The sequence below is a fragment of the Rhinolophus sinicus genome, linkage group LG13 (assembly GCF_036562045.2).
Source record: "Rhinolophus sinicus isolate RSC01 linkage group LG13, ASM3656204v1, whole genome shotgun sequence".
Taxonomy (NCBI): Eukaryota; Metazoa; Chordata; class Mammalia; order Chiroptera; family Rhinolophidae; genus Rhinolophus; species Rhinolophus sinicus.
Window position 1 is genome coordinate 47,594,658 of NC_133762.1, and position 20,568 is coordinate 47,615,225.

General features: G+C 34.8%; 1 protein-coding gene across 1 annotated transcript; it reads right to left on the bottom strand.

Moving 5' to 3' along the window:
- Positions 1 to 3,644: 3,644 nt before the first annotated feature.
- Positions 3,645 to 20,563, bottom strand: MKKS (MKKS centrosomal shuttling protein). Its single transcript, XM_019734903.2, has 4 exons — positions 19,573 to 20,563; positions 16,149 to 16,324; positions 15,114 to 15,224; positions 3,645 to 13,187 (listed from the first exon to the last, which is right to left on the bottom strand). Exons 1-4 carry the CDS (start codon positions 20,555 to 20,557, stop codon positions 12,747 to 12,749), a joined length of 1,713 nt encoding a protein of 570 aa, XP_019590462.2. The 5' UTR covers positions 20,558 to 20,563; the 3' UTR covers positions 3,645 to 12,746.
- Between the last annotated feature and the right edge of the window lie 5 nt (positions 20,564 to 20,568).

Below are 20,568 nucleotides of genomic sequence, written 5' to 3' on the forward strand. Positions count from 1 at the left end.
ATTTTAAATTGCACAACAGGGAACTTTAGCTTCCAAAGTAGAATGTTTTCCAATGACTGTTCCTGTCAAAGTAGCAGAAAGGGAGGTTAAAACTTCTTATATTCTTTTTAGGATAAGTTCTGTATGCTTCCACTGATATAAAGTATCCAAAATAGTCAAAATCATAGAAACAGAAAGTAGAAAGGTGGTTACCAAGAGCTGGGGGAAGGGAGGTGGGGTAATTAGCATTTAATGGATATAGAGTTTAGTGTTACAAGATTAAAACATTCTAGAGCTCTACTGCACTGTGAATATCCTTCACACTACTGAACTGTATACTTAAAAATGATTAAGATGGTAAATTTAATGTTATGTGTGCTTTACCACAATAAAAAATTCTTAGTCTTTTTTAAAACGTTCTTTCATGTGTGGGTCAAAACTAACTCAGTCTTTTGATTCACTGAGTGAAGAATTACCTTTATGATTACAATACGTAAGAATCTTTCTGTTTAAACAGAAAGTAGCTGGATCCATGAGTTTGTATCATCTACTCACTCATCCATCCATCCATCCATCCATCCATCCATCCATCCATCCATTTATTCATCACAAAATCCACCCAACATTTATTGAATTTCTATTCTATGCCAGGTACTGGGACAAACGTTCAAAAAACAGAAGAAAACATCCTTGTTTTCTTGCAGTACTTTCAGTACTTCCAAAAGTACTGCAGTGCTCTACTTATTAAGAGATCAAACTTTTTGCATCTCAAATATCTGAAAAATACCTCATCATTTTTCACTTGGAATGCTCTCCTTTTTCCTCACTGACTATTCAAAATTCATGCATTTTTCAAAAATCAATTCAACTCCTGTTGTTCTATGCAGGCTTCCATATTATGAATACCCCCTTCCCAAACACCTAAGTTGCTTAAAGTATTTAATTTGGCTCCCAATTGAATAAATAAAATATGTAGTATGTTAGATAGTTATAGAGGCTAAGGAGAAACATCAAGCAGGATCAGAGAATACGAATACCTGGGGAGGAAGAAAACAAATTTTAAACAAGGTAGCCAATAAAAGACTCACTCAACAGCAGAATTTTGAGTAATGACCTAAATCAAGGGAGGGGTGAGGCATGTGGGGGTATATGGGAGTGTGGCATCCCAAGCAAAGAGAGCAGCTAGTACAGCAGCCCTGAGGTGGGAAGTATGTTGGAGCTACAGAAAGGGGACACTGTGGTTGTCATGGAGTGAATAGGGGATGAAGTTGGAAAATGAAGTCAGAGAGGAAATGGAGCCAGGTCCTGCAGGGGCTGTAGGTTTTACTAAGAACTTTGACTTTGATTTTGAATGAGATGGGGCTGAGAAGTCACATGATCTAACTTACCGATTTTTCCTTAACTTATATTTAACAGAATCTCTTTGCCCTCTGTGTTGAGAATAGACTGAGGAGGTAGGGGCAACGGTGAATGCAAGGAGACCAATCAGGGGGACACTGCAATAATTTAATCAAGAAATGATGGCGTAGACCCAGTGGAGGCAGTGAGGGTAAAGAGAAGTAGTTGAATCTGAAATATATTTAGAAATAGACCTGTTAGGATTTACTGATGGATTGGATGTGGAATATGAAAGCGTCAAGGATGACATCTGGGCAGCCAGAGGATGAAGCTGCCATTAACTGAGATTGGTAAAACTGTAGGAGGTACAGGATTTAGGGAAAACATTGCAAGCTTAGTTTTGTACATGTTCAATGTGAGTAACAATAGGTAATTGAATACAGGGATTTCCCATGATTGAAATTTTGTTGCCTGATGCTAGCAATTTGCTCTTTTCTTATATTGGGAATAAAAACTGCACCCAATAAAATGTACGTGTTTGAGAATTGCAGGCCTGGGCCCCATTCCTAATGTAGCTCCCCATTAGCTCTAGCCTTTGCTCCCTGCAGTACCTTGGACAAGCCCTGACATATTTTTGGCTACTGTTTTCTCATCTGTTAAAATTTGGGGCTGATGACTAGTGGTTACTATCCAGACAAGTTTCTTGTTTCTGGTATATTAAACTTCCGTAGTTACATTTCCCTTCCACAAAAATTAACAATGAAAGATTGGTTCATTTTGACATTTCATACTGCAGTTAGGAAAAAAAAAAAAAGAAAGAAAAAAACCAGTATCAACCCACAGGTGATAAATCTTCATTATACATTTTGATGAAGAAAAAGCAGATTCTTAGCAATTAAGCTCCAAGCTAAGATTGGAACAAATTGGTTTGAAATACTCTAAACTGATTGGGAAGCACTTTTCACTCAGAAGATGTTGTTAATCCTTTTTTCAATGTTCTGCTTTGGAGAATTATGTGTCACTGATAATTTTCCCTCTAGCTTTTTGAGGCTGAGAATGATTTAAATCAGTCTCTGTGTGGTTTCTAAGCCTAGATTTTCAAAGTTAAGAAGCTACATCCATTCCTGCATTTACAGCTCCTCATGTTTTTCTGGTCCTTCCTGAGCAGACCCTTTGCACTGAAGCTGATGGTAGCTGCTACCACTCATACCTGCTGTTCCCCTGGGCAGATTTTAAAACAAGGTAGACTGAGAAATGATGAAGGCGGAAGTAGGAGAATTTGTGTTTTATTGTAGAAAAAAAATGACTTACGTTGGTTGTTAATTATATGAAGTTTTTTATTTCTCTCATAAATTATAGGTATTTTATGGCTTTTGCTTAACTTTTCTTGTTGTTGCTATATGTTTTTAACTCAAGCTTAATTATTTTGTACTTCTATGGCAAGATGGACTCAATCATTTTTCCATTCAATAAAGGAAAGGAATTTAACTGGGAGAGCAATGAAAATTCTTGAATCCATCTAAAATCTTGTTCTGGAGCACTATTGGTGGAAAGCAGTAATAAGGGGACACAGGTGGGAAGAAGCGTACATTTTAAAAACATCTCTAAGTGTGTGAACATAAACACCTTCCCTTCTCCATCAAATATACCACGCATTAATTCTTTCAAAATGATTTAATCTTATCCCCTCCACACACAAGGTTATCTGATCTATAACAAAGGTGGCTTTGCAGAGAAGTGGGGAAAGAAAGGTAAGTGGTGTTTGGCCCAATGGCTGTTACTACACAAATACATATAGTAGGTGCCAAAAAAATGTATACACATTTTAAGAATGGAAAAAACTGTATTAAAATTGTAATACTCAATATATACTGATCACAAAAGATGACGACAAGTCACGTTTGACTTCTGCAATTACAGGAGGTGCTCAAAGTGGTTACCATCAGCGTCCAGACACTTCTGATTATGGCAAACTACTGCTTGAGCAACACTGACCAAAGTATCCACTTATATGCATTTTTTTGGCACCCCCGGTGTGTGTGTGTATGTGTGTATAATTTGACTCCTACACACTTCACACAAAAATGAATTCCAAATGGACTGTAGATCTAAGTATGAAAGGTAAAGTAATAAAGCTTTTAAAAAAACACAGAACATCTTCATGACTTTAGCAAGGAAAGATTTTTTAAAAACAGAATATAAAAACATTTGCCATAATAGAAATAATTGATTAAATTGGACTATATTACAATTATAAACTTCTGTTCAAAGGCACCATAAAGGGAGTTAAAACACAACCCACAGAAAGAACATTTGCAATACATATGTCCAACAAAAGACTTTTTTTATTCAGAATATATAAAGAACTTTTACAAATCAACAAGGAAAAAGATGGCAATCTGATAGAAATAGGCAAAGACTTTGAACCTTATCAAAGAGAATATCTAAATGACCAATAAACAATTTAAAAGTTGCTCACTTATGTTAGTCATGAGTGAAATGCAAATTAAAACCACACACAAATTAAAATCCACTAGAATGGCTAAAATTAAAAAGACAGAAAATATTAACTATTAGGTAGGATGTGAAGCAACTGGAACTCTCACATAGTGTTAGTTGTGTGTCTCCCTGGCTTTATCTCCTAACGCTGACCATAAGCATACATGCTCCAGCAGTACGCACCTCGTTATATATGCAACAGAAAGGATACATATTTGTTCACCCAATGACATGTACAAGAATGTTCTTAGCAGTACTATTCATAATAGCCCCAAACTGGAAATGACTCAAATCTCCATCAACAGAAGAGTGGATAAATAAATAAATTGTGCTCTATTTAGATAATACAATTTTGAAAATAACGAGAATGAAATATCTACAACTTCACAAAACATGGATGAATCTCACCAAGATACTGAGTGAAAGAAACTTGACATGAAGAGGACCGTGTTTCCCCGAAAATAAGACCTAGCCAGATAACCAGCTCTAATGCATCTTTTGGAGTAAAAATTAATATAAGACCCAGTCATTATATTATATTATATTATATTATATTATATTATATTATATTATATTATATTATGACTCGGTCTTAGAGTAAAATAAGATTGGGTCTTATATTAACTTTTGCTCCAAAACATGCATTAGAGCTGATTGTCCAGCTAGGTCTTATTTTCAGGGAAACACAGTACTTACTGACAGTATGATTCCATTTATATACTTGTCAAGCACACACAAAAAAGGCAAAACCGATCTATGTGTCAGAAGTCAGGATAGTGGTTTCTCTTGAAAGACTGGAAGGGGACAAAAAGGAGAAACGCTCTGTTTCTTGATCTGGGTGCTGGTTACATATATGTTTAGCTTGAAACATTAATCAATTGTATATTTAATGAGTGTTTTTTTGTCTATGCATGTTATAGTTCAATAAGGCATAAAACAAAACACACAAAAAATTACTACCCAATCTTTTGGAAGACTCCAGATCAGAATGTAATTGCAGATATTCTAATAGGTGTGTTCTTAAAAATGACAGAGTTAATCGAATTTGGGTTATTTAGTTTGCTCAAGCGGAAGTAGATATTTAAAGGAAGGCTGGGGCAAACCGTTTGATAAAATGAACAATTATTGTTGATGACATTTCAGAGTTCAGACGTTCTCAGAGTGAATTTTTTCCAAAAGCCCCTTTCATATTTCCATTTTCCAATCAATAGGTGCAAAATAAAATAAAATTTTGTTCACTTGAAAGCCTATTTTAAGACCTTTTTTTTTAAGATTTTATTGGGGAAGGGGAACAATGTGTATATCCAGGACTTTATTGGGGAACAGTGTGTTTTTCCCAGGACCCATAAACTCCAAGTCAAGTTGTCCTTCAGTCTTAGTTGTGGAGGGTGCAGCTCAGCTCCAAGTCCAGTCGCCATTTTCAATCTTTAGTTGCAGGGGGCGCCGCCCATTATCTCATGTCGGAATTGAACCGGCAACCTTGTTAAGAGCATGTGCTCAAACCATCTGAGCCATTGGGCCACCCACCGGGAGCTCAGTGGCAGTTCAGCTCAGCTCAGCTCAGCTCAGCTCGGCTCAAGTTGTTATCTTCAAGATGTTGTGGAGGGCGCAGCTCACTGGCCCATGCGGGAATCGAGCTGGCAAGCCTGCTGCTCAGAGCTTGTGTTCTAACCAACTGAGCCATTCGGCCTTCCCTTTAAGACCTTTTGAAGATCCCTCAATCATGACTCCACATTTCAATGTTTATTTCCATGTGAAGTGTGCCAAAATGATCAGAAATGTTTTGAACTTCACAAATTATAAAAGTACTTAGAGGCAGAAATTTAAATGCATACTCTTTATATTCATGTCAAAGATATTATCACAAACGTGAGAGAATTAACATGGCATTCAATAATTAAAAGAAAAAAGCTTTTCTAATATTGAATCATTAGAACTTATACGAATTATTACTGCTTTCTTGTGATATCAAAATGTTTTCTATTGATGGACACTTAGGTTGCTTCCTGATCTTCGCTCTTGTAAATCATGCTGCAGTGAACATAGGGATGCATACATCTTTTCAAGTTAGTGTTTTGGATTTCTTTGGATAAATACCAAGAAGTGGAATTGCTGGGTCATAAGGTAGTTCCATTTTCAATTTTTTGAGGAACCTCCATACTGTTTTCCATAGTAGTTGCACAATTTGCAATCCCACCAACAGTGCACGAGTGTTCCCTTTTCTCCATATCCTTGCCAGCACTTGTTTGTTGATTTATTTATGATAGCCATTCTGACCTGAGTGAAGTGGTATCTCACTATAGTTTTTATTTGCAGTTCTCTGATTAGTGACGTTGAGTATTTTTTTATTAATATGTCTGTTGGCCATCTGTATACCTCTTTAGAGAAATGTCTCTTCATATCCTCTGCCCATTTTTTAATTGGGTTGTTTGTTTTTTCGGTGTTGAGTTGTATAAGTTTTTTATAAATTTTGATATTAACCCCTTATCAGATGTATCATTGGCAAATATCTTCTCCCACTTAGTAGGCTGCATTTTTGTTTTATTGATGATTTCCTTTGCTGTGAAAAAGCTTTTGAGTTTGACGTAATCCCACATGTTTATTTTTTCTTTTGCTTCCCTTGCCCAGGGGGATATATCAGTAAAAATATTATAATACTAAGGGTAATGTCTGCAAATTTACTTCCCATATTTTCTTTCAGCAGTTTTATGGTTTTGGGTGTTACATTTAAGTTTATAATCCATTTTGAATTTATTTTTGTATATGGCATAAGAAGATGGTCCAGCTTCATTTTTTTGCATGTGTCTGTCCAGTTTTCCCAGCACCATTTATTAAATAGACTGTCTTTATCCCAATGTAAATTCTTGCTCCCACTGTCATAGATTAAATGACCATATAGGCATAGATTTACTTCTGGGCTCTCTATTCTGTTCCATTGAAAATGATCTTTTTTTTTTTTTTTACAAAATCAATGTAAAAAAATTTTCTATATATGTTTGTATATAAATTATATGAGCATAGAGAAAATATGGAACAACATCTACAGGGTAATTTATATGTGATACCTGGGGCAGGAGAGTAAGAGTAAAGATGATGCAGGTAGAGAAGGGAAATAGAGAATGTCAGGTGTGGTGTGATTTAAGGAAAAAGAGGGGAAATGAGACTGCATTTTGATTATAATTAAAGAACAATAAATGGAGAAATTATTTGAAATGTTTAGTGGTAAAATCTGGTATTGGTGCCTTCTGTCCAAGCTAGGCATACTTTACTCTTTGTGTAGCTATAGCCCAGGGGAAGGAGTTATATTTTGGCAGCTATTTACTATTTGTAGTGAGTTAAATGGTACCCACAAAAGATATGTCTAAGTCGTATGCCTCACACATGTGAATGTGATCTTATTAGAAAATAGGCTCTTTGCGATGTAATTAAGCTAAGGATCTTGGGATGAGATCATCCTGGATTTAGGGTAGACCCTAAATCCAATGACTGGTGTCCTTATAAGAGAAAAGGAAGGGAGACTTGAGATGGGGAGGGGAAGGCGGGAGGGATGTGAAGACAGAGGCAGAGAAAGATGTGTCTATAAGCCAAGGAATGCCAAGCATTATCAATAGCCACCAGAAACTGAAAGAAGCAAGGAATGATTGTCACCTAGCACCCCAGTAGGTAATGTATCTCTGACAACACCTTGATTTCAGACTTCTGGCTTCCAGAACTGTGAGAAAATAAATTTATGTTGTTTTAAACCACCAAATATGTGGTAATTTATTATGGCAGCCCTAACAAACTAATACATCATCCAATTTCACAGATGCTTCTTTAAAGGGTTAGATGATAGTAAAAATTCAGAGGCAATAGTTTGTCTACTATTTTAAATTCATCGTACTACTTGGGTGTTTTACTGCTGCCTTTGAGTGCAAATCAAAAGAAATGTATAAAACTGTACCATTAAGAAAGTACCGTGTTTGACTTGGATATGGAAAGCTAGTTAGAAAATTGAGACCATGAAAAGAACTGTGAATTTGCTTTAAAAATGTACCTCTATAATATGTACATATAGTTAATAGTGCATATGAAAATATAAATATTAAAATATAAATGTGTATTAGAAAGATGAACTTCTGATAGAAAACTTGGAAGGCCAATTAGAAGCACTTGACTAAAGAAGGAATACATGGTCAATAATATATAAAAAAGTATCTATCTGATTAATAATTTAAAAAATGCAAATTATGAAGTCTATTTTTGGCGATTAAATTGGCAAAGACAATAACTAATGTTGGCCAAAGTTCAGGAAAGTGATGCACACTGATACAGCATTTCTGGAAGACAATCAGATGAGATATGTTAATAGCTTTTCCATTTTAAATACACTTGGACTCAGAAATCTCAATTCTATTTATCCATCTTGAGGAAATAATAAGGGATGTGGGAAAAGTATATATAGAAGATGTTCACTGAATTTTTGTTTATATTAATACAAAAATTGAAAACAGCCTAAGAGAATTCTAGTAAAAGTTCATTGACTAAATTATGGTATAATGTCTACAGTTGACATTTCTTCAGGCATTACAAATGATGTAGGAGTAGAATGTGTAATGACTGTACATGTCTGTGAAGTTCATGACATATTCGGTAAAAAAAAACACAACAAATTATAAAGCAACATACGGTATGATCATAGTTCTGGAAAAGTATATACAGAAAACAAACTGAAAAGGTGAATATAAAATGTAAACAGTGATTATCTCTAGGTAGTAGGACTACATTTGACTTTATTTTCCTTTTGCGTTTGTGCGTGTGTCTGATTCATATTTTCCAAATTTTCTATTACAACATAATGTTGATAATTATTTTACAAAATTACTTTTTAAAACAGAAAAGTAATATTAAAAATATATGTTTCACTGGCTAAATGATCAGTTACTTGAGGTCAGGGACTGTGAAAAAATCTTTTTTTAACCTCAAATACCATTAACTACTGTGTCTGGCAAATAAAAAAAGGTCAATTAATACTTCTCAAAATGAAATCACAGTATTTTTTTTTTTTTTTAAAAAGGTACAGGGCTAAAATAGGATGTTTATTACAAATATTTTCTCAATGTGAATTTTTAATAGGAGAGATTGTCAAGTTACTTTATTTCCCTCTTAAGTCACAATTTATTATAGGTACCAGTATTCCTTTGCTTTTAGTGTACCTCATCTACTAATCTGTCCAACAAAAGGCTAGATCGACATATAGGAATAGTTTTCAGAGATTGCATTCTCTTATATGAGTATTATTATACTCTTAATAAAGTAAATAAATCTACCTGTAATCCTAAAATACTAACATTCGGTTAGCTACTTCTAAATTCAAATTTTGTAGGTAAGTGGCAAAAATTTCCAAGGATTATGGGATACCATTGTTACTAAATGGAAACATTTAACTACATGAAAAAAAATTATAAAGATATCAGATTTTCAAACTTACCTTTTCCTCCAGATTAAGAGATAAATTTATTTAGACAGCTGAAATAGGGCCCTGTAAGAGATGTTTAGTCTCCTTGACTATTCCCCAAAGATGATCAGAAAGGAATAACCTAACTGATTTGATGTTTTGACAGGGCCTGCATTGATTATGAGAGTGATTTTTGTACTTGATACTCTTAAATAATAACCTACATCATTTATATTACTGTAAACAATATTGGTTTATTTTAAGTTATCCAAAGATCAATTCAACAATGTAAGAACACAGAATATGATGGATCTTATAGAGGTACTTCAAGTTTCTTTTCTATCACATGAATGCCTAAATAGCTTTACTTACACAAACTAAATGAGTTCAAGAATACCTATGATAATAAAAGATACTAATAATACGTAATTTAAATATCCTGTGGAAAATACTTCACCCTAACGGTTGATTTAAAATGTCTAACATATAAAGATTCTCCAATACAGTACAAATGAAAGAATTAAGGAATTGGGGCATTTATAAAACCAAATAAGTATTTTGACTTGAAAGGCTCTTTTAATTTGCATTAGTTCTCCATTTTTTTCCATGCTGCCAAAATCCTAACCTCTTTTGATTAATAAGATGTTAATCCTGTTGGACTCCTATGGTTCAATAAACTTTAATGTTACATGTCCTGTGAGTACCACGAAAGTAACGAGCAGCTGTCACTGACCTCATGTCTCTTCTGCATTGCTGCTTTTTTCTTTTTTTGTAGCTATCAAGGTTTTCTGTTCTGTCTCCCGAGGAACCACATAATGCAATATTCAGACCTCAATCTTACTTTAAGTCACAAAACAGGGCCTGAGGCTTAACTTAGTTCCTGTTTTTTCTTATCATTTACTTCTGTCAAAATGAGCTCTGAAATCATTTTCATCAATATTCTTCATTTCATATTTTACCATCTAAGTTTGAATAATGATTTTCTTGAATTGTAAAGGAAATTAAACAAAAATTATTTACAGTGTTTTCTGGTAAGGATTGTACATAACTTCAGGAAACATAAGTTTATTAAACATGTCAACAATTTATGACACATTCAAAATGAGAGCACTGATGTTCCACCAAGAAATATACTTGAATTTTACGGCAAAGCTGAAAATGATGGAGCTAAAAGTGGCTATCACGAGAAGTAAAGACCCTTAACAGAGAAGATCAATTGAAGAGGTTCACTGTGGCATCTCTTCTGGGAGCAACTTGGAAACGCAGCAGAGGGTCAAGGAGACCCAGGACAATTCCCATAGTATGTGACACACCTTCTTAAGTGAAGGTAAACCCCCCACTGTAAACACGTGTGCTGAAGAACACTGCCTTTATGCTGGGAGTGATGAAAATGCAAAAGCATGGCATCAAGAGTGCTTTTCCCACCACGTGACCAAGCTTTCAGGATATAATTATAAATAAGTTTTTATTCCGACCTTTATTAGATGTCTAATGTTGCATAACAAATTACACCCAAAACTTGACTTAAAATTTATGATCTCACGGATTTTGTGGGTCAGGAATCAATCCAGGAGTGGCTTATCTAGCTCCTCTTCTTCAGGGCCTCTCAGGTGGCTGTGTAGGCAGGGGCCACACTCATTTTGAGGTTCCACTCGGGAGGACCTGCTTCCAGATTTACTCTGTGGTAGGATTCAGTTCCATGTGGGCTTTTGACTAGAAGCCTCCTTTAGTCCCTTGCTATATGTGGGCCTCCCAATAGGGCAGTTCCCAACCTGGCATCTGGCCTCTATCAGAGCGAACGAGTGAGAGATCAAATGAGAAGACTATCCTTTTACAAGCTAACATCAGAAGTGACATCCCATCATTTCTGCTGTATGTTACTCAGTAAAAGCTAGTCATTAGGTCCCACCCACACCCAAAGGGTGGACTACCAAGACGTGGGATCATTGGCAGACATTTCAGAGGCTACACGCAAAATACATTGACACCTTCCTCAGATTCCGAAGTCTCATTGTATTGCAACATCAACTTGAAGTCTATCACTGAATCTCACCACTGAAATCAGATCTGGGTGGGTGAAGCTCCTCAGGTATAATTCCTTAAGTACAGCTTCTGAAGCACAGTTCTCGCCACCTGAAGAACCATGACGTTAATGAGACAAGTTTTCTGTCTTCCATTCCCAACATACAATGATGGATCAGGCATGTATAACCTCAATAAGAAATTTGGGTTCACAAAAAGGGGGACATGGAGACTCAAAGAATTCACTACATCCAGCCCACACCCAAGGGGAGGGGATTATGCAAGCGTCAGAAAACCAGGAGGCAGGATCACGGACGGGCCAGCATAGACATTGCCTACCACAGTGCCCGTCTATTTGACTCCAATGATAAAAGAAATAACATTTTAGAGAAATATTTTATGAAGCTTGAGGGGTAGCTGATTTTCAATATATATATTGCATTGCTATGAGCCTGTACTGCAATTTTCATTTTGGCTCAGGGTAAAAATTCTTTTGGAATGCAAGATTGTTGGAAGAAATTGCTTAAAAATTCTATCTCCTCTTATCATGGTTGTAGAACTGATCACTGACTCTCAGGTTGTTTAACTTTCCAAAATTTTTCAAAATGTTTTCCTAAAGGTTAATATAGGCATGTGTTGCAACTCCATGCTTATTCCTTTAGCTGCACTCCGTATTTCTTCTTCAATTTATCAGTACACCTTGTATTTGCATAAAATTCAAATTACATTCCTTGGTGAAACATCAGTGTCTCTAATTTGACTATGAGAGCTGTTCTAGTTTCTTTTTTACACTACTGACTGAACTAGAGAAATAACTTTTCCACTTCTTTTCTTTATGCTGCTTAGTTACCATATAAATCTACTTTTTCCTAATCACACATTTCCTCAAAATAACACAAAGAACTGTGATATGAACTAGCAGTTGCAGGTAGACCAGGTTCTACATCAATTACCTAAACACTGAATAAATATTGTTTCACATAAAAAAACACTGAATTTTACTAAATGTGCAGTTTGAGTATTTCTTTTAATTGAGCAATATGTACTGAATGTTTTATGATACTTTGGAATCTAATTTTATACTTTAAACATATTTAATTGCTACTAATTAAAAATATAATAAGCATAGACAAACTAAAGCATAGAATATGATTTTTTTAAAAAAATTTCTGTATGTTCTTAGAATGATGTCAAAATAACAACAAAAATTTAGAGCAACCTACAGTGGTATCTGTGGCACCCCTAAGATAACTACAATATGTTTAATGATGCTTCATATTTTTATTATTCTATGGTATTTCTATTTAAGAATCATATTTTTTTTCCTTATATAAGCAAATCTATAATTTTGTGAGTCATCTATTTAGATATGCAGAACAGGTCTTTGGGAGAGAACATGCTCAATATTTTTCTTAATTGATACCCGACTAGTTTTTTGTCTTTTGTAATATAAACATGGTATTCTCTTACATCAGTTTTTATCTTCAATGACATATGAAAGATCCAAAATCAAATTGGCTGTCTCCACAGCTACCTGTAGGCCACTAAGTTTAGCAGTGAAACAGTCCAAGGTCAGGTTGTTGGCTGAGCCCACAGCTCCATGTGGAAGGCAGGTTTGTGGTGCAAAAGGATGCCGAGTACTCCTTAAGAAAGACCAGTTGAGTTCTTCCTGGCTATTGCATAGTCCACAGCCACATCTTGAAAGAAAATCTGGCCAGTTAACAACAGAGGGAGAATCTGCTTGAACTGACCAAACGTGTCCATACTTCATGTCAGTGAGAATTTCACCTCCATCATGTTCTAAAGAACCAGCAATTGATTCTAGTGCACTGCAAAATGCTTCAGTAATTAGCTGAAGTTCTGTTTGAGTATATCCATCATCTTGGGGAAGGCTTTCTGGCTCATTAAAAATCTAAAGAGTAATGAAATCATTGAAAACACATATAGACCAATTAATGTTTTAAAAATGTGTCTGAAAAGTAGACTACTTGATCAAACACTTGTTTGTCAAGTTACTACTTACTTTCCATTCACATAAGGGTTTGGCACAAGGCTAATGGGCATATCTGAGTCAGCTGGCCAGACTATAATCCCATAACCTGGCTGGTTATAGTAAAGCTATAAGCTACCAGTCATGTTATTAGAATGAATGAATCAGAATAAACCCCATCATAAACTTATTCTGTATGACTGCCCAGTAGTGCTTCCTTAATATATGAAGAACAAGGCATAATGCATGTATTACAGGTTTTTATACACACAGGAGGAAGTTCCTGAAGACTAATGTCCAAATGAAGTACTTATTTATACTTAGCAAAATGTTTGAGATTTGTTTAAAATGAGAACACACATATGATTATTAAGACAAAACCATTTAGGGATGCATGCAATTTTCACATCAATGTTTTTTAAAAACAGTCTTTCTCTTCAAATTAATGAAAAGATCATATGACTTTAAACTGTTTTGTCGTTCCACCATTCTAAAAAGTTTATTGTAGAAATTTCATGATAGAAAAAAATTAATATATTAGCAAACTAGTAACTGAATGATAGTTAAAAACCTATACCCTAACTACTTAAAAATGGTGACCTTTTTTTAATTTTTTGTTTTGACCAGGAGGTTTGAACCGGATGAGATCATCTCTAAAGCATATTTTTTCCCATATTTTCACTGGTGTACCATTTCTTCAAAATGTTATTCAAGATACCTTCCTCCTCCAAAAAACTTTTTCTAGTTTACTCAATCGTATTTGCAGACTATATTATTGTGCATTCAGCACCCATAGATTGGCACTGATTTTGTTTTTCATAATGGATATTCTGACAACTTTTCATGAATGGGCTTATCATCAAATAGAATTTAAATTATCTGAGGAAGCAGGGAGGGGCATTTCTATAAAAAAACACTTATACTCTCTCCAATCCCAGTCATCCACTAGAAACTATGCAGTCTCTTGATAACACTGAGTAACCAAAGAATCAACTGCAAATATCTGGAAAACACATACTTTTTTGTATCCACTTTCAAATAAAGTAAGTCAGTATTTATGAAATAATTAGTCAAAACTATAATGCATTAAATTTATCTGACTATTGTCAGAAAAGTTTCCTAGATTAATAAAAAATATTCTACTTGATAAAAATAAAATATATCACAAATTGATACCAATTTTAAAATTATAATAAAATCTAACACGTGGAAGGAATCCTTTAATAAATGAAATTAAGTCTTTTCTTGATGATCCAGAAGGTACTGAAGTATTTTATAGAATCTCAACACTTTCCTTGTGATATCAATTCTTATTGTACCACAGCAGCTGAGATCTCTGATATGACAACTCCTATCAACAGAATACTCATTTCAACATGTAATACTGTGTTTCTCTGAAAATAAGACCTAGCTGGACAATCAGCTCTAATGCGTCTTTTCAAGCAAAAATTAATAAAGACCTGGTCTTATTTTACTATAAGACCAGGTGTAATATGATATAATATAATATAATAATATAATATAAAGCAAATACCGGGTCTAATATTATTTTTGCTCCAAAAGACGCATTAGAGTTGATTGTCCGGCTAGATCTTATTTTCGGGGAAACAGGGTATTTAGACAATACTCAAAGAATGTGAACATTTGGTAAAAGGTTGGATTAATAATAATCATTGTGATAAAGCTATTACCTTATATTTGTCAGTGTTATTTGCCTCAAATGTTTTCCAAACCTGATTTAGGCTACTGAGAAATTAGATTAAAGGCTCCACAATATTATGCTGGCATATCATCTCAGAAAGTGAATACTGCCCAGAATTCAGATAATCTGAGGAATATCGAACCTACCTTGTGCCTGATATATGCTGCCAAGTGAGTTTCAGTACAACCACCTCCCAATAAAACAAGCGGTTCTTTGATTGTTAACTGCAAAACATGCAGTGCTGTTTCACATGTGAGCTACAAAAGAAATAAATCATCAGAATCAGACAGTAACATCACACACACAAAGAAATATAGCCATGTTCTCAAGGCAACTTAGATAGTAAACTCAAAGAGCCTGTTTTAATGGCAAAAGAACAAAACCTGTGTTTCCAAGGTTGTAATGTGATGAATACATTTTGGAATAAAAAAATAGAGATTAAAGAAAACTACTTTAGCAAGATGTTTGTTTTCATGGACCAGATTAATATCTTTTCATAAATACTTTGCTCTGCAAATTGAAATTCACCAATAAATGGCCTCAAAATAACTGGGTCAGCAAAGCTTGCCACTACGTCTAGTAAAAAATTATTTCAGTCTAAACACATTAGCTGAATAAGTAACATAAAATTTATTTCAAGCTTCTATGGGAATAATAATGCAGCTATAACTCAGCAGTAAAAAGAAACACAATACACAGACCTTTAATATTTACCAAGGATATATCCTCGAGCATACATGAATCTTCAAGCTTGTGGCCAATACCACAGGTTATCACTTACATAAAAGTAGCGTGCGCTCTTGCTGGCGAACAACAAACTCTATTAAGAGGTGGATGATGGGACTGGGTAACTCATTATCTAAGTGAATCACTCATACACGTTAGCATCAAAGAGGACACAATTCAAGTTAATTTCTTAAGAAAAGTTCCTATGCTAAGGATCTTTAGATTCTTTGTAAATACTAGAAACAATAAATGGTAACACATACCAAGTCAACGGTAGTGTCTACTTGTGACTTAAATTCTGTTGTTTTTGCTATTTTTGCTTTCTGTACAACGTAGGGGAGTTATGAAAATAAAAAGCATGGCTCACCAATGTGAAAAAAACTTATAATACCTTTCTGAATGCCTTTGATCCCTGCCTCAGCTTCTAGGTATGGAAGTCAACGTTCATTACCTACCTTCAACTCATCCCAGGCAGTGTCATTTCGGTTGCAGAGAAGCAAGCTGCAGACAATCGTTTCATTAGGAATCAGATGGAAAAAATGTTTGAAGCCAAATTTTGCAGTGCACAAATCTTTCACACTTCCATAGCTACTAGGAGAGATTGAGCCAAGGGAACCAATAGGCTGTGTTCCTATTTTTAAAAATTTTAGAAAACACAAAATGTGTGAGTAAAGGTGGAGTATACAATCATTTAAAATGATAATATTTATTCCTAGCCAATATAAAAGTCCTCAAAGCATATCATTTAAAATATGAAATATAGGATAAAGAAATAACAAAATGCATTTTCTTAAACCTATAAAATAAGTAGTATTGTTATTAAATGATATACAAATAAAAGTAAAGCAAACATTCTTTTAGTTTACTGACTTCTTTGAACATCTTTCAAAAGCTATTTTGTAGTCTCTAAAGTACACAAAACTGTACATACATTTTCTGGGAGTCCAGGAATTCTGAAAGCCCATTCAAGGATTAGAGACCCAGAATTATTAACCCCCTTAATCTGGAATAAGAGTGAAATGAGAGGACAGACTACTATTTTAAAAAGGCATTATTATCTCTATGTTAAAACACACAAATTAAGCTATCCAAATAGCAGTTTTGGGGCTCTATTTAGTAAACATATACATTTTCTTTTTTCTTTGGTTTTTTTTTTGCCTAGCAACTGTTTGTATGTAAATAGCTACCTACCTACTTCAATTATGCCAAAATAAAGTATGTAACATTCTTATTTCATTTTTTTATTCTTTGATATGTAAGTATTTTTTCCTCCCTTCAGCACAGGTAATAGTAAAATAGTAAAATTTTACAAAACACAAATAAAAATAGAATAAATGAGAAGTTAGGATGACTGACTGGAAGGTTTCCAAAATCTCTAAAATGTAGTAAAAGCTATGTAAGAAAAGGAACTGCACCAAACTTCTATAAGAAATAACAATACTAGTTTAAAGTCTTAACACTAAAACTGTAACTGAACAACGCACTCCTTTGGATCAGTTTCCTCTTTGAAACCAATGGGGTTAAAACAATGTCTATAAACAATTCCAGCTCAAAAAATTTGTTAAGAACCCAGAAAATAATCACTGTGCAATTTCACTTCTTTGAATATCCTTTCTTCTTTACCATGACAAGCTTCACACATACGTTGCCCATGTACAATAAATAACTCCACTATTTAACGCAAATCACCAATAAAGAGAAATTTTGTTTGAAGGGGGAGAAAGGAGGTAATGTTAACCTAGATATACACCGGAAGATGAATTAGGCCCAAACATACTTCAGCTATTCTTAGTTTACCTGAGTGATGGGTCTAGTGTGTGTGTGTGTGTGTGTGTGTGTGTGTATGATAGATGAATGGATATATATATATATATATATATATATATATATATACATATATATATATATATGAAGCAAACAGAACACCTAATTATTTCAATCTAAAAAAGCTTTCTCCAAAGCACGTTATATTAAAATTGTCAAAAATTAATGACAGAATTATCAAGGCAGCCAGGGAAAAGAAGACAGTAACCAATAAAGAAAATCATATCATATTATCATTGGATTTTTCAGTAGAAACCATATAAACTAGGAGAGAATTGGAATCAAATATTCAAATTATTGAAAGAGAGAAATCACCAGCCATGAATAATATATACTGTAAAGTTATCATTTAGATATAAAGGAGAAATAAAGACTTTTACAGACATACAGAAGTTGAGGGAATTTACCACCATAAGACCTGCATTACAGGAAATAGAAGGGGGTTATTCTACCTGAAACAAAAAGACAAAAGAATACAAAACTAGGAGTAAGATGACTCCTAGACAGAAACAGGAAATTGCAACCCTTATGCAGAAGAGGGTATTATACACTTAAATATAACATAAAGATTAAAAAGATATTTTTGAAAAAGGAAAAGAAAATAGCAACTGTAATTTGGAAGTTAACTCACAGCATAAAAAGGGATAATTTGTGACAACAAAAACATAAAAGGGGGAGTGAAGTTCTGAATTTGCACAGGGGACTGGAGTAAGATGCAATCAGAAGAAAAAGGACTACTGTATACGTGAAATATATATATCCCCCCTTTCTTTTTGCCTCAAAGGTCTCTTATCCCATGATCTAGGACTAAAGCTCTGGCTATTAATACTATGTTCTAATTACATATGGGATAAATAACAATTGTGGGCTGGTGTGGAAACCCAGAGCCCATTTACAATGCTGTTTCTATGGGAAAATGCTTCATACTAACTAAATAACCTGTAATACCTAATATTCACAGCTAAAAATTACCTGATTCATGAAAAGCCAGTACGTATTTAAAGATATGTGTCTGACCCACATCAACGAGTTCCAAAGAGCTATTTCCATTATTTAATAATTTCCTTTGACAATTCATGAGTCTTACAGAGGGCAGTAACCCAGATATTATGCATTCAATACTTGACATAGTACTCCGTTTTTATGATTTACAACAAAAGTAAACCTCGTGAACTTTAACAATGGCTCACATCTAAAAACTTAACAATTACAACCTATCAGAATGAAATGATCATCTTCCTAATAGTCAATGCCATTAAAGGGATATTGAAAAGTGGCTCAAACCAGAACTCTTCAACTTGTCATTTTTCTTTGGGCTTTAATAGGTAAATATCAACTTTACATCTACTTTTAATTTGCTGAGTCTGTGAAAGTTAATTTTTTACCTATTATAATTCTGCATGTTAATATAGTCAACTCAACAAACATTTTAGAACACCTACTGTGTACCAAACCTGCTGTAAGCACTGAAAATAAAAGATGATCCTGGTTCTCAAGCTCTGCTGGAAATATTTGAGATAGTTAAATCTCACACGCATGCACACACACACACACACACACACACACACACACACACAGTGCCTTAATTAGGAACCACTATTTAGGCAGCACAGTTGGTTGCTGGAGTTATATAAAAGTGAAGGGGATAATCTAGTTGCAAAATTACCTTCTGAATTACTATGTGATTTAAGAGCTTTGTAAAACTCCAGTAGAATTCTGTGTAAAGTATGAAAGACCTTATTGATTATGAGTGTGTTTTGTTTTCTCAGTAATCTGTAAGATATTTGGGGGTTAAGCTTTAGACTGCGACAGAGTTTGTAGTACATTTTGGCGCTGGAAAATACATAGGAAATGGCCATAATCACTCAATTTTTAATGAGTGACTATAGGTTCTTTTTCAGAAACAACTTTTGTTGCCAGAAATGATACATACGCTGTGAGGTTGGCAGGTTCAAAAATTTTTCAAGATGTTAACTGTGACACACACCAAGACTATCTCTGCTCAAATAAAGTGTGATTTATTAACTCTGAGGTGTGAAAGCTGAGTGGTTTTACCTGTCACTGTACGCAGGGGTTCCATCAGAGCCACTCCCACTCTGTCTATGGCAATAATACGATGCATACTGAGAAACTGTTTCAAAGATGGGTGTATAACTTTTTGGCACATAACAAGATCTACGTGATCACTGACTAGCTGCCTTCCTAGGTTAAGCAATTGGTCCAGAACTGCATTTTCAAGGGAAACCCCATAACCCATCACCACAGTTCCTTCTCCAGTATCAGAAAGGTCTCCAGATAAAGACGCACGAAAGAGTGCCACCTTGAGGGAATCTGATTTTTTGATAGGTAGTATCTTCATCAATTGAACTTCTGACATTTCAATAAGTATTCCAGGTAATACAGTAGAATCTATAACTCTTTGACCTTTTAAGGGTACAATTATACTCTTTCCTAAAACGATGTGGTCTTCGGCATTTTCTGGAATTGTAAGCAAAAAGGCTGTCAGAATCAGAGTACTGACATGGTCTATTTCTTTTGAGGTGAGCATACAGGCAGGTTTACTTGTTAATATACTGCGTACCAAACAAAGGAGGATCTGAGTACTACTAAAGTCGACTGGGATTCGACAACCACAGGCCTCAGTCTTGAGGTAACTGGTGCAGAGGCTCAGAAGATGCTTATTTAATTTGATGGCCGTGGTGGGTATCAAGCCTGTTCTCTGAACATTTTCAATCAGGTTGCAGCAAAGAATGGCTGTGAATAAGCCACAATCACTGAAGCATGACACATGATTCTGCACCGAAGTTGTCAGGATCTTTAAAATGGGATGGGTGACAGACAGGTTAGCAAGCAGGGCTGATGAGTGTGAGGTTGTGGACACACAGCCTCCAAGGCCGTTGTGCAGCTGCTTCAGCCTACCTGAAGGACCATAGCACGATGTTACAATTCCTTTCAAGACAGAAAGTGTATCCCTGACTCTCTCACTTGTCAGTGGCTCACTTTTACACAATGATGGCTTTTTAGCTTCTAAACGAGACATCTTACTTCAGG

Coding starts and splice junctions, on each gene's coding strand:
- MKKS (XM_019734903.2), bottom strand. CDS start 20,557: ATGTCTCGTTTAGAAGCTAAAAAGCCATCATTGTGTAAAAGTGAGCCA. Junction 16,325..19,572: donor ACCCCTGCGTACAGTGACAG/GTAAAACCACTC, acceptor TTTTAAAAATAG/GAACACAGCCTATTGGTTCC. Junction 15,225..16,148: donor CTGCCTGGGATGAGTTGAAG/GTAGGTAATGAA, acceptor TTTCTTTTGTAG/CTCACATGTGAAACAGCACT.